The 15,584-nt window shown below is 34.8% G+C and overlaps 1 protein-coding gene across 1 annotated transcript in view; it reads left to right on the forward strand.

Annotated features, from left to right (window-relative positions):
* Positions 1-15,584, forward strand: part of LOC102745610 (synaptonemal complex protein 1) — an 86,065-nt gene that overhangs the window by 1,474 nt on the left and 69,007 nt on the right. The window contains exons 3-4 of the mRNA XM_081817110.1: positions 1,217-1,284; positions 7,528-7,589. Coding sequence (XP_081673236.1) covers positions 1,217-1,284; positions 7,528-7,589 — 130 coding nt within the window. The remainder of the gene's footprint in view (positions 1-1,216; positions 1,285-7,527; positions 7,590-15,584) is intronic.

Here is a 15,584-nt window from a genome sequence, read left to right on the forward strand (position 1 = left end):
TGTCTATCACCCATCCACCCCATCCCTCCCACCCCCCACCACTCCAGCAACCCTCAGTTTGTTTCCTGAGATTAAGAATTCCTCATATCAGTGAGGTCATATGATACATATCTTTCTCTGATTTACCAAGTCTCTTTTTTAATGTAAAAAGTAGGAATACATTTTAAAAGTTTGTATTAGGTAAGCAGGTATCCTGAGAAAAGATAGCAGGTATTCTCTAGGATAGTTCCCATGCATACTTTGTCACAGAGACAAGCTGTATAGACAAGCTCGTAAGTGCTGATGCAGTGATAGGACATATTTAATTAAACTGTGGGTTATTATTAGCTTCATAGAAATAACTTCCTAGGTTGTGGGTTTGTTTTAGTGGGGTTTGTAACCTTTCTGATATGTAAAATTAGTAACTAGCATGGAACAGAGTAGGTAGGTACTCAAGCACTTTTATTAAATTAGTGAATTAATGAATATGAGTAACTATAAAATATTCATTTGCATTTCTAGATCAGCTTGTCTAAAACTTAAAAACTTCCTCTGTTTTCACTTTTTTTTATATTTGCATTTATAAAGCTGTGTTATGAGGCCTAAGTGATTATTTTTGTCCCATTAGCATTAGGGTTAATTAAGTCTGGTAGAATGAAAGAGAGGAACAAGCTTTTCTATGAAGTCATGACCAGTATTTCTTTCTACTGCCTATGTGTGGTGGAGTAAGAAAAGCTAGCTTTTCTAAAAACTCAGCTCATCTTACATATTCTTGATTGATCTATCTAAGCAATTTTCAAATTCTGAAACTCTAAGTGACCTTAAATATCATCTTTCCAATTACCTCAGTTTTAGAGATGAGGAAGCGGAAAGCTGGAGGAATTAAGTGAATTGCACAATTCTCACATTTGTATTGCTCCTAAGGCAGAATTTGATGTAATAATAGTTACATATTCAGTCTCTTTCAAAGTTCTAGGATGCATTAATTTGATTATCATCAGTAGCTAAGAGATAAATTGTCACCATAAGCTTTAAGGTTTTTGTGCAGATGTAATTAATATAAAGCTATGTATTAACAGTATCTTATTTTGAAGTGTTATGCTATATGGCATGGTAGATACTCAAAAAATGTTTCATAATTGAGTGAATATATATTGTTAAATTGCACCAATTTTAGTTACTAGATGAATTCTGATTAAGAGAATGTTTTACATTGTAAACTAATATATTTTACAAGATTCGAAAAAAGTGACGATCAATTGAAAATACTCACCATGGAGCTTCAGAAGAAATCAAGTGAACTGGGTAAGATTTAGAGAGTAACATGTGTAGATGATAATATTAGCCAATTATAAAAACATAAACTATTTCAGAATAAAATATAGTTTCTCCTCTGTCATTTATCAATAATTATTTTGTAATTTTTATTTTGACTTTTCAAAGACAAAATTTAAACCTTAAGAAAGACTTCAGTTCCATTATGCATATATATATATATATATATATATATAGATAGATAGATAGATAGATACCTAGAAGTGTAAGGAGCCTAAGAGATGTTTGTAGTCTGTTTTTCTTATTTTAGGATTTAGAGGCCTTAATAATTCTTAGTGGAAAATGTCTTATATTTTAATTGAATTTTGAAATTTTCTTGATTTGTCATGTTGGATTATGAACTACTTATAGTAAAATGCTATCCTGTTTTGTCATGTGGTATTGTTAATATTCAATAGATCTCATGGCCAAAAGAGAGAGAAATTCTGTGGTTATTTTGTGAATTTATGACCCTTTAATTAGCTAATCTTAATAACTCCTATGTTTCATATTTACAGATAAGTACAGATGTGGAGAATTACAAAGATAGAAAAATATTTTTTCTTATTTTGGTGAAAAGAATTATTATTTTAAAAATATTTATTATATTTTATTTTTAAAGAGAGGGAGTGAGCGAGCACGTGCAAGAGCGGGGTTGGGGGGGCAGAGGGAGTGGTAATCTCAAGCAGACTCCCCCAGATCATGGAGCCTGACATGAGGCTTGATCATAACCTGAGCTGAAATCAAGAGTTAGAAGCTTAACCAACTGAGCTACCCAGGTGCCCTGAAAAGAATTATTTTTATAAATTAAAATAACTCATGAATTGGCAAGTTTTTTCTAGACTCTCTATACAACTTTCTGTTAGCTTTATTATTAGCTTTGGTTGCTTTTATAATTAAAATAATTGCAAGAAATTTTGTCTTGGTAGGATGTTTGGTTGAACTTTTGAAACTTATTTATGCTTTTCCTTTGGCAATGCCTAATTTCCTACTATAGGCTAGACCAATCTTGGAGCATCCAAAATTGTACTATTCAATTATAAATAGTTTCTTTGGTATTATTTTATATTAGAATTATTGTAAATGCATTTTTCATCTGATTTTTAAGTCTTCCTTCAATTGAATGTTGTATACTAAGGAATAACTTAAAATATCTTTAATGGATATTTGTAATAATTCACTCTGATTTGAAATTAAGTGTCTCTTATTGTCAGATTAACAAATCAAATGCATAAGGTGATTTTTCTCAGAGCAATATATTAAGAGAAGTTTGGATAAGGAATTCTTCTAGAACTGTGAAGCAGTTCTATGTGTGTTTCTTAGCATTATCTTAGGTACTGTGGGAACATATACAAGATGTAAAATACCATGCTCTTGAGAAATCTCTATATTGGGGGGGAAAAGTTGAATACATAAAATCATTAGAACAGTGTTTCCAAAATGAGGGAATGAGCAAGAATTCTATTAGGATAAGAGAAGGGAATATTGGACCTTCTATTTATTTTATGCTTTTCATATGTTTTATAATGAATATCACAATACATGTATTTCTATTTTAAAATTGTATATGATATGTAAATATGTATTTGTGTTTTATACATATTTATGTATTTGGGGTGAATTCTCACAGATTTGTTGCTGATGGAGATGTGTTAATGCTGATGACAAGAGGAAGCCAAAGGTATCAGTGTAGACTGCAGAATTGGAAAAGACTTTATAGAAGAGGTAGATTTTAAAAGTAGACTTTAAGGTATAAAGAGGCTTTGGGTGGTTGTAGAGAATGGTGGAATGTGGAAAGCATTTTGTGTAGAAGAGCAGTGTTAACAATGACATAAGTGATCAGCATTAGCTTATTTCCTTCTTTGGTTAAAAGTATAGTTCTCAAAATCAGAATCTTGGATGATATTCTTTTCTTTTTTTTCCTCCCTTATCTTTCTCTTCTAATTGGTTATCCAGTGCTGTTGTTTCTAACTTTTAATATCTAGCTCATAAAATCTACCTAATGTAACTTTCTTTTGCATCATTCCCTTTTTCTTCATCTCCACAGACCTAGAACAGTTCTAGCCCTTATTTTTTCTTTCCTGGTTTCATTCCAGCACATTCTCTTAGTCTACCAGAGGGATGCATGTGAGTAACATAATGGAACACATTGTATTTGGCAGATAAATCATCAAACCGTGCTTCAGATCGTCCTCATTGGTCTTCATCTTTGTTCATCCCTTGTTGTATTTAATAGAATACAAACAGAAGGTTTGCCTTATTTTCATAACCTTTTTTCTTACTGCAATAGCCCTTATTCTTATTGCTTTGTTTCCTGATTATGCTTTGCATTCTTCCTTGATGGTATATTCTTAAGCTTACATCTTGGTTAGAATATTCCTCCATCAGCCTCCATCGTTCCCTCAGCAGTCTCAGTCATTGACTCATTCTTTTTTTTTTTTTTTAAGATTTTATTTATTTATTTGAGAGAGAGAGAATGAGAGAGAGCGAGTACATGAGAGGGGGGAGGGTCAGAGGGAGAAGCAGACTCCCTGCTGACAGCAGGGAGCCCGATGCGGGACTCGATCCCGGGACTCCAGGATCATGACCTGAGCCGAAGGTAGTAGCCTAACCAACTGAGCCACCCAGGCGCCCCAATCATTGACTCATTCTAAGACCACTTTTTTTCTGCACAGATAAAGTCTGCTCTACCTCTTATATCTTGGTATTAGGTCTGGACCATACACCTTTGACTAATACTAATTGTAATAGTTTGAGAATCAGTATTTTTGTTTCTAGTCTCGTCTCTTGTTGATTCTCTGCACTGATGCCAGAGTGTTCCTTTAAAAATACAAATCTGACCATTCTGTGTTGTAAATTTAAGACTCATCTCATTGCTTGAGTTCGAACTCTTTAAATATCACCTGTTGTTTTATTGCTCATTTAAAAAGTAGTGCAGACAAAGCAAATTAAAACCAACTGTAAACACAAAGTCTTTGTCAATTTATTCTGTTTTTGACTTGGTAGAGTTTGCTTTGTTTCTTCATATGTCTCCTCTTTTCAATTTAGTCTAATGTTGCTCTAAACAGGTTTTACTACTGTGGTTATTTTTCTGTATCTGTACCCATGTTTGCTTTTACTCTCTTATGTAACAGATTCTCTCTCCAGTGTTTTCTATTGCTTCTTATTTGATGACATATATAAAATGACAAATATTTAATTACAAATTAGGATAAGTGCTATGAAGACAATGAAAATGAAACCATGTAAGAGAATAATAGGGCCTAATTTAGATTCCGTGATAAGGCATGACCTTTAGCTGACCTCATAAATAAGTGAGATTTAGTGAGGTAAAGCATGTGAGTTGGAGAGAGCTTTTCAGTCAGAAGGAAACTCATGTAGAAATGCTCTGAGTTGTGAAAGAGCTTGGTTAATTCAAGTGACTGAATGAAAGCCTAGGTGACTGAGTGTAAGAAGTGATTTGAAAAGGGTAATGAAATAAGTATGAAGTGATAAGGACGAAATCGGGTAGGAGCAAGGAAAGGAATTTTTATTTTATTCTAAACATGAAGGAAAACCATTAAAAGATTTTAAGTAGGGGGTTGACATGATCTGGTTTACATTTTTAAAGGATTGCTGCAACTTCTGTATGGCAGATAAATTTGGGTGGGGAATGCTGATAGGAAAAAAGTAGAAGTTGATAAATTAGTTTGGAAGCTATTTGAGTGGTACAGGCATGAGAGAATACCTTTTAAAAGTGGAATCATATCACACTTATGCTAGCGTTTGGTGAGCTCATGAATCTGAGGACATTTTGTCTGTCTTCAGCCCTGAAAATTTTTCTCAGCTTATTTTTTCTTTTCTAGTGTCATTATTCTCTCTGTAAGTTCTGACAGGTAGATTTTAGAAATTCTGGATCTATCCTTTATATTTTAAAATTTCTCTTTTATACTTTCTATCTTTTAGTTCTTTTTCAGGGGGATTTGGGGAAAATTTTTTTTGGTTTCCCCCTGCTAATTCAGTCTTTAGTTATGTTTATTTTGCTATTTTTAAAGTTTTAGTTGTCAAATTTTAAATTTCTAAGAGCTCTAGGTGATTTATTTCATGGATATTGTACCCTGTTGGAACATACTATACTTAGCAAAATATCTGCTTCTGTTTGCTTTATTAATTCCTTCTTGGATTTTATTTTAGTTCTCTTAATTGAATTTGGTGCCTCTCTTTTATGGTTTTGCTTTTCTTTTTTTTTTTTTTTTCTTTTTTAAAGATTTTATTTATTTATTTGAGAGAGACAGAATGAGAGACAGAGAGCACGAGAGGGAGGAGGGTCAGAGGGAGAAGCAGACTCCCTGCCGAGCAGGGAGCCCGATGCGGGACTTGATCCTGGGACTCCAGGATCATGACCTGAGCCGAAGGCAGTCGCTTAACCAACTGAGCCACCCAGGCGCCCTGGTTTTGCTTTTCTTTACTAATTGTTGATTCTTGATTATTTACTCATCTAAATATTTGAAAATCTTTTTTCACCCACATATGTTATAATCTGATTTTTCTGATTATGTGGTGTGGGGATGGGGGGAGATGAGAGGTACTGTAAGGAAAGGTGGGCTTGGTGGGGTTTAGGAGTTTAGGGGTTTTGGGTTTAGGAGATGTTTATTTTGCTTAGAGATCATGAGCTGTTTGGGGCACTGCTGCATCCCTTTGCCTCAATTCCTAAATCTTTGATTAAACTTGAGGTGGACTGTGTGGTGGGAGGTATGGTCTAGGTGTTTCACATAGCCTTCATTGAATTAATGTGGGTCCCCCCTCTCCCTGCCAGGATTCTTCAACTTTTTGGTTTGTTCATGGTAGTCTGGTTTTATTAATGTTGTAAATATATATATTTTTTGTGTCTTTTAAAAAGGGATTGGGGGTGAGAAAATGTGGAGACATGCTTAGTCTATTATCTTTAATCAATCCTTGAGTTTGAAAAAATTAACCTTTTTTACCTAAAATGAAATGTTGTGGTGAAATAAACTTTGCTTGTGACAGGTTCTTCTTTGAGAGTCCATGGTGGCATTTTATATTTTGTTGCTTTTTTTCCTTAAAAACTATGGGCAATTATTACAAATTTTTTGTTTATTTTTAATGTAAAGAGTCTGGGAAACTTCCAGCAAATCTCATATCTCCAGTTATTAAAAACCCATAACAGTGAGGGAGGAAGGACAGTGTTTCAGATACAATAAAATTTTAGGTGACAGCTAGACATCATTTGGGAACTTTGTAGGCAGTTAAAAAATCTAAAAAAGAAGAAAGCAGGAGGTTTGAGCTGGAAATGTTTTAAAATTAATTAACCTAATACTGAATTAATAGAAGATCGAAAGAAAAGCATTGTAGAGTGTTATTATTTAGGGTAGAAAAAAGAAGGGTGTCAGCAAAGAAAATAGGAGCAGGAGTTAGGACAGGAAATGCAAATAATGCAAGGTCTTGAAAATCAAAGGGGGAAAAGTAGAGAGTAGTTAATAACATCAAATGCCAGAAAGCTCCACAATAAAGAGGACTAAGAATTATACCACAAAATGGTTATTGATGATCTTTAAGATCATAGTTTTGTTAATTTAATAAGAGGTGTAATTAATGTAATGAGATAGGCATTAGTTTTGCATGGAGCTAAGAAAGAAATGCATAGATAACAAACAGGAATTTGTCTGCAAAACAAAGTAAGAAATATGATGGTAGTATGAAAGGCCAGACAGGTCCATCAGATTGTTTTGTATTCAAATGGATGTTTAAAAGGGATGGGGGAATTTAAAGTTTCCTCTAAGAGAGAGAACATAGCAACTAAAGTCTCAGAGGAGGTAGGAATATTGAGGTCCAGAGTACAATGGTCAGAAGTAGCTTGAGAGAAGTGAATCACTTCTTTTTAGTTTGGAGTGAAGATTAAGAGGTCAGATACTTAGACAGTGATGAAGTAAAGGTAAAGGCACATGCTGTGTGACTTCATCCCAAATATGTTTTATACAGATCCATTGCTTATTTTGGTTAATGAACTTGAGTTCATTTGGTTGTGGAATTCCACTTTATAGAAACATTACTATTAATATTTATCATTTTTGTGTAGTTCCATTTCGACTTCCTCTGTGCTTTATGGTGCTTTAGTTTCACTAACCCATCTCTTGTTTTTTTCCCTTTAAAACAATGGTATTCTTATTTCTTGTCTCTTCTTTGCTGTTCTTTTAATCTAATTTTAACACCTTTTTATTCTTTTGTTTATTTTAGAAGAGATGACTAAGCTTAAAAATAACAAAGAAGTAGAACTTGAAGAATTGAAAAAAATCTTGGTAAGTATATAATTTCTCTTGTTAATGTAGAGCAGTTACTTTTCAAAAAAATATTGAATCCACTGACTTAGACTCTCACACTACAGATGTTTTATATTAGTGTTTTCAGCTAAAATATAAAAAAATACATTTGTGTTTTAGTAAAGCCACATTCTTATCTGTGCCAAATTCAATATATTTTGAAAACTGTCTTGGTGAAGGTGTTTATATTATTTGAATGTGTGTTGGCAGTACATTTAAGTAAGATCAAATATGCATGTGACATTACTGATTTACTGGTAGTAAATTTGGTATGCCTGTGATACCTTTGGGCCACAAAGCTACAATTTGGGGGAAGATATATATGTTGTATATTCAGTAACTATGTTTAGTGTTCAGACAGAATCATGTTTAATGAATTTGTTAGGATAGGCAAAATTATGTTTTAATTGATTACAATGTGTGGAGCATGGGCGGCAAAATTTTAAAGGACTGGAGAATAAATATTTTAGGCTTTGTAGTCTATATACAGAATGTTAATTCTCTTCTCCTCTTCCTCCTATTTCCACACCTCCCTTCCCCCTTCTTGTCCTCCTCTTCTCCTTTATTTTTAACAAACTTGTAAAAATGTAAGAATTATTCTTAGGTCAAGGGCCTACAAAAAGAGACTGTAGGTTGATTTTATCTAGCAGGCTGTAGTTTGCCAACCCCTATATAATATTGTTTATGATTACAGATATTTGATTTTGGGTTTAACCTATTGCATCTCTACCTGATTTTGCAACTCCTAATTCTTCCATCTCTTGGGAAGCATTATTTCCAAATGCTTATCCTTTCTCCATTGAATTGCTTTGCTTGAACTCTTGTGAATAATAATGTTTACACTGCTTTCAGATTCGATAATGCATTCTTATTTTTTTGTTATACTTCAGATCTCAGCTTGAATATCAGTTTAGGTAATCTTTCTTGATATTATCTATAAACCTCTCTTATCTAGTTTAGATCTCTGTATGGCTTGTGCCTATAGCCACCCTGAACTTTTCTTTTATAGCACTTAACACAAATGGAATTAATTTATTTTTGGTATAATTGTTTAAAGCTTTATTCACCCTTTTGACTCACCCTTACTTCGCACAGTAGGCGGTATATAGTAGGTCCTCAGTAAATAAATAGTGGAATGAAGGTATGCTCCCATAAGGGCTAAGAACCCATGTCCTGTTTTCCTTGTAACCTTAGTATTTACTTAGCACAGTGACTGACACTTTATAAATATTTGTTGAATGAATGAATACTAAGCATTATTTTTACTATAAAGATTCACTCCTAAGCAGATAAGGATTGGTTTAGGGTTTTGTTATATTTGGACAGCAATAGAACACAATATCTTCATCTTTAAAATTGTAATGTTTTGATTGCTATCCAGCTCTTTACTTCTTAGCTGTATGACCGAGAGGAAATTAACTAAACTCTTGATGCCTCAGTTTTCCATCTATGAAATAGGGAAAATAATTGTACACATATAATGGGGTAGTTGTAAGGAATAAATAAAACAATATATTTGCCCATTTAGCAAACATGTTGAGTTTCTTTTATGCTGTACTCTGGGGGTACAGTTGGGAGCAAATGGATACATATGCTGCTTTCATGGATCTACAGTCATGAAATATCACACGTAAATATAAGCAATCATTCAAAGGTAATATTAAGATGGTGACAAAGGCAATAAAGGAGAGTGCTAATAAAGGCAGTGCTATGACGCTCAGAATTAAGGGACTTCAACTAGTTAGGTCAGAAGAGCCTTTTTTTGAAAAAGTAAAGATTGAACTGAAATCCAGATAAGGAAGGGAAGAGCTTATCAGGTAGAGGACATATAATGTGTAAAGTTCCTTTGATAGGAAGGAGTATGGGGAGTGCAACATGGAGTGAAAAGGAGAGTCGTGCAAAATGAGGCTAGAGAGTTAAGGTAGTAGGAGCATGGCAATTCATGGCCTTTTGAATCCTATGAAGATGATTTTATATTTATCCTAAGAGGAATGGAAAGCTCTAAAGAATTTCAGTAGGGAGTGACTTGGTTTGCGTTTTGAAAATCTCATTTGTCTTGCAATATTGAGAACAGTATATTAAGATAGAACAGTTAAGTAGACAGACAATCAGAGTAGCCAGAGGAGAGATGATTATAGCTTAGGCTGGGAGGTGGTGGTGAGAAAAAATGGGTGGTTTTGAGAGATATTTAAGATTTAAATACTTTGGATTGGTCTAGGGGGATATTACCATTTGTTGAAAAGATTCCTTTTTTCCATTGAGTTGCTTTTGCACATTTATAAAAATCAATTGGCCATATTTGTGTGGTTCTGTTTCTGGACTGTTTCTGTTTTCTTGATCTATTTGTTATCAATTCACCAATATATCAGTGTCTTGATTACTGTAGCTTTATAGTTGGTCTTAAATAGCTACAGATTGCCTATTGATAAAATTCAGACTCTTTAAGTCCAATTAGGTTTTTAAAAAACATTTTTATTTAAATTCAATTTAGTTAACATACAGTGTATTATTAGTTTCAGGGGTAGAATTTAGTGATTCATCAGTTGCATATAACACCCAGGCCTCATTACATCAAGTGCCCTCCTTGATGCCTATCACCCAATTACCCTATCCCCCCACACACCTCCCCTCCAGCAACCCTCAGTTTGTTTCCTAGAATTAAGAGTCTCTTATGGTTTGCCCCTTTCTCTGTTTTTATCTTATTTTTCCTTCCCTTCCCCTATGTTCATCAGTTTTGTTTCTTAAATTCCACATATGAGTGAAATCATGTGGTGTTTGTTTTTCTCTGACTGACTTATTTCGCTTAGCATAATACCCTCTAGTTCTATCCACATCATTGCAAATGGCAAGATTTCATTCTTTTTGATGGCTGAGTAATATTCCATTGTATATGTACCACATCTTCTTTATCCATTTATCTGTTGATGGACATGTGGGCTCTTTCCATAGTTTGGCTATTGTGGACATTGCTGCTCTAAACATTGGGGTGCATATACCCCTTCGAATCACTGTATTTGTATCCTTTGGATAAATACCTAGTAGTGTAATTGTTGGGTCGAGGGGTAGTTCTATTTTTAACTTTTTGAGGAACCTCCATACTGTTTTCCAGAATGGCTGCAGCAATATGCATTCCCACTGACAGTGTGAGAGTGTTCCCCTTTCTCTGAATCCTCACCAACATCTATTGTTTCCTGAGTTGTTAATTTTAGCCATCTGACAGGTGTGAGGTGGTATCTCATTTTTTAATTTGTATTTCCCAGGTGATGTTGAGCATTTTTTCCTGTGTCTGTTAGCCATCTGGATGTCTTCTTTGGAAAAATATCTGTTCATGTCTTCTGCCCATTTCTTGATTGGATTTTTGTTTTTTGGATGTTGAGTTTGGTAATTTATTTATAGATTTTGGATACTAGCCCTTTATCTGATATATCATTTGTGAATACCTTCTCCCATTCTGTAGGTTGCCTTTTAGTTTTGTTGATTGTTTTCTTTGCTGTGCAAAAGCTTTTTATCCTTATGTAGTCCCAGTAGTTCATTTTTGCTTTTGTTTCCCTTGCCTCTGGAGATGTGTCTAGCAAGAAGTTGCTGCAACCGAGGTCAAAGAGATTGCTGCCTGTGTTCTCCTCTAGGATTTTGATCCTGTCATCCATTATGAATTTATTTTTGTGTATGGTGTAAGAAAACGGTCCAGTTTCATTCTTCTACATGTGGCTGTCCAATTTTCCCAGCACCATTTGTTGAAGAGACCGTCTTTTTTCCATTGGATATTCTTTCCTGCTTTGTCAAAGATTAGTTGGCCATAGAGTTGAGTGTCCATTTCTGGGCTCTCTATTCCATTCATCTATGTGTCTGTTTTTGTGTCAGTACCATACTGTCTTGATGATCACAGCTTTGTAATACAGCTTGAAGTCTGGAATTGTGATGCCTCCAGCTTTGCTTTTCTTTTTCAACATTCCTCTGATATTTCAGGGTCTTTTCTGGTTCCATACAAATTTTAGAATTGTTTCTGGGGGCACCTGGGTGGCTCAGGAGTTAAGCGTCTGCCTTTGGCTCAGGTCATAATCCCAGGGTCCTGGGATCGTGCCCTACATTAGACTTCCTGCTCATCAGGGAGCCTGCTTCTCTCTCTCCCTCTGCTGCTCCCCCAGCTTGTGCTCTCTCTGTCAAGTAAATAAATAAAATCTTTATAAAAATTTTTAGAATTGTTTGTTCCAGCTCTGTGAAAGATGCTGCTGGCATTTTGATAGGGATAGCACTGAATCTATAGATTGCTTTGGGTGGCATAGACATTTGAACAATATTTGTTCATCCGATCCATGAGCATGGAATATTTCCATTTTTTTGTGTCTTCCTCAATTTCTTTCATAAGTGTTGTATAGTTTTCAGAGTACAGATCTTTTACCCTTTTGTTAGGTTTATTCCTTAGGTATCTTATGATTTTTGGTGCAATTGTAAATGGGATAGATTCTTTTTTTAAAAATTTTTTATTGTTATGTTAATCACCATACATTACATCATTAGTTTTTGATGTAGTGTTCCATGATTCATTGTTTGTGCATAACACCCAGTGCTCCATGCAGAATGTACCCTCTTTAATACCCATCACCAGGCTAACCCATCCTCCCACCCCTCTAGAACCCTCAGTTTGTTTTTCAGAGTCCATCGTCTCTCATGGTTCGTCTGGGATAGATTCTTTTATTTCTCTTTCTGCTGCTTCATTGTTAGTGTATAGAAATGCAGCAGACTTCTGTGCATTGGGTTTTTTTTGTTTTTTTTTTTTAATATCCTGTGACTTTGCTGAATTCCTGTGTCAGTTCTAGCAGTGTTTTGGTGGAGTCTTTTGGCTTTTCTACATAGAGTATCCTGTGATCTGGGAAGAGTGGAAGTTTGCCTTCTTCTTTGATGATTTGGATGCCTTTTATTTCTTTTTGTTGTCTGATTGCTGAGGCTAGGACTCTTAGTACTGTTATACAACAATGGTTAGAGTGGACATCCCTGTCATGTTCCCGACCTTAGGGGAAAAGCTCTCAGTTTTTCACCTGTTGAGGATGATATTCACTGTGGGTCTTCCGTATATGGCTTTTATGAAGTTGAGGTATATTCCCTTTATCCCTACATTGTGGAGGGTTTTTATCAAGAAAGGATGCTGTATTTTATCAGATGCTTTTTCTGCATCTGTTGAGAGGATCATATGATTCTTACTCTTTTATTAATGTGGTGTATCATGTTGATGGATTTGTGGATGTTGAACCACCCCTGCAGCCTAGGAATAAATCCCACTTGGTCATGGTGAATAATCCTTTTAATGTACTGTTGGATTCTATCAGCTAGTATCTTGTTGAGAATTTTGGCATACATGTTCATCAGGGATATTGGTAATTCTCCTTTTTGGTGGGGTCTTTGTGTGGTTTTGGGCTCATGGTAATGCTGGCCTTGTAGAATGAGTTTGGATGTTTTCCTTCCATTTCTGTTTTTTGGAACAGTTTTGGAAGAATACATATTAATTCTTCTTTAAATGTTTGGTAGAATTCCACTGGGAAGCCATCTGGCCCTGGACTCTTGTTTTTTGGGAGATTTTTTATTACTGCTTCAATTTCCTTGCTGGTTATGGGTCTGTTCAGGTTTTCTGTTTCTTCCTGTTTCAGTTTTTGTAGTTTATATATTTCTAGGAATGCATCTATTTCCTTCAGATTACCTAATTTCTTGGCATATAATTGCTCATAATATTCTTTTATAATTGTTTGTATTTCTGTGGTGTTGGTTGTGATCTCTCCTCTTTCATTGGTGATTTTTTTAATTTGGGTCCTTTCTCCTTTCTTTTTGATAAGTCTGGCCAGGGGTTTATCAAACTTGTTAATTCTTTCAAAGAACCAGGTCCTACTTATGTTGATTTATTCTGTGTTTTTTTTTTTTATTTCTATGTCACTTATTTCTGCTCTAATCTTTATTATTTCTCTTCTCCTGCTGGATTTAAGCTTTATTTGCTGTTATTTTTCCAGCTCCTTTAGGTGTAAGGTTAGGTTGTGTATTTGAGACTTTTCTTGCTTCTTGAGGAAGGCCTGTACTTCCCTCTTAGGACCACCTTTGCTGCATTCCAGAAGTTTTGAACTGTCATGTTTTCATTTTCATTTGCTTCCATGTGTTTTTTAATTCTTCTTTAATATCCTCGTTGACCCATTCATTCTTTAGTAGGATGTTTTTTAACCTTCTTGTATTTGTGGTTCTTCCAAATTTTTTCTTGCAGTTCACTTCAAGTTTCATAGCACTATGGTCTGAAAATACCTGTGGTATGATCTCAATCTTTTTGTACCAGTTGAGTCCTGATTTATGACCTAGTATGTGATCTGTTCTGGAGAATGTTCCATGTGCACTTGAAAAGAATGTGTATTCTGCAGCTTTAGGATTAATTGCTCTGAATATATCTGTTAAGTCCATCTGGTCCAGTGTGTCATTCAAAGCTCTTGTTTCCCTGTTGATCTTTGGCTTAGATGATCTGTCCACAGTTGTAAGTGAAGTGTTAAAGTCCTCTACTATTATTGTTATTATTAATGAGTTTCTTAAATTTGTTATTAATTGATTTATATATTTGGCTGCTTCCAAATTGGGGGCATAAATATTTATAATTGTTAGATCTTCTTGTCAGATAGACCCCCTTTATTATGATATAGTGTCTTTCTTCAGCTCTTATTACAGTCTTTGGTTTAAAATCTAGTTCGTCTGATATAAGGATGGCTACTCCAGCTTTCGTTTGATGTCCATTAGCGTGATAAATGGTTCTCCACCCCCTCATTTTCAATCTGGAGGTGTCTTTGAGTCTAAAATGAGTCTCTTGTAAGCAACATATTGATGGGTCTTTTTTTAAATCCATTCTGTACCCTATATCTTTTGTTTGGAGCATTTAGTCCATTTACATTGAGAGTAATTATTGAAAGATATGAATTTAGTGCCATTGTATTACCTGTAAAGTTGCTGTTCCTATAGATTCTCTCTGTTCCTTTCTGGTGGTTGTTACTTTTGGTCTCTCTTTCTGCTCAAAGGGTCCCCTTTGATATTTCTTGCAGGGCTGGTTTAGTGTTCACGAATTCCTTTAGTTTTTGTTTGTCTTGGAAACTTTCTCTCTCCTATTCTGAATGACAGCCTTGCTGGGTAAAGTATTCTTGCTGCATATTTTTCCCATTTAGCACATTGAATATAATCTGCCAGGACTCTGTGGACAGGTATGCTGCCAGCCGTTTGTGTCTTCCCTTGTAGGTTGAGGACCTCTTGTCCTGAGCCACTTTCAGGATTTTCTCTTTATCTTTGTAATTTGCAAGTTTCACTGTAATATGTTGAGGTGTTGACCTATTTTTGTTGATTTTTGAGGGTAGTTCTCTGTGCTTCTTGGACTTGAATGCCTGTTTCCTTCCCCAGATTAGGGAAGTTCTCAGGTATAATTTGTTTAAATAAACCTTTTGCCCCTTTTTCCCCACTCTGCTTCTTCTGGGACCTCCTATATTATGGATATTATTTCACTTTATGGAATTGCTGAATTCCCTAAGTCTACCTTCGTGATCTAATAGTTTTCTTTCCTCTTCTTTTCAGTTTCATTATTTTCCATAATTATATCTTCTCTATCACTGATTCACTCTTCTGATTCATTCATCCTGGTTTTCATGTCATCCACTTGGGACTGCATCTCGATTATAGCATTTTTAATTTTGGCCTGACTAGATTCTGGTTTTTATCTCTACAGTAAGAGATTTCCTAGTGTCTTCTATGCTTTTTTCAAGCCCAGCTAGTATCTTTATAATTGTTCTTTTAAATTCTAGTTCAGACATCTCACTTATCTGTATTGATTAAATCCCTGGCTGTGAGTACTACTTCCTGTTCTTTCTTTTGGGGTGAATTTCTCTGTGTCATCATTTTGTTCAGAAAAGAAAAGAAAGAAAGAAAGAAAGAGAAAAAGACAACAAAAACAATGATAAAAACAACAAAAAA

This window comes from Leptonychotes weddellii, chromosome 4 (assembly GCF_054177405.1).
Source record: "Leptonychotes weddellii isolate Sample4059 chromosome 4, ASM5417740v2, whole genome shotgun sequence".
In the NCBI taxonomy this organism is placed as follows: Eukaryota; Metazoa; Chordata; class Mammalia; order Carnivora; family Phocidae; genus Leptonychotes; species Leptonychotes weddellii.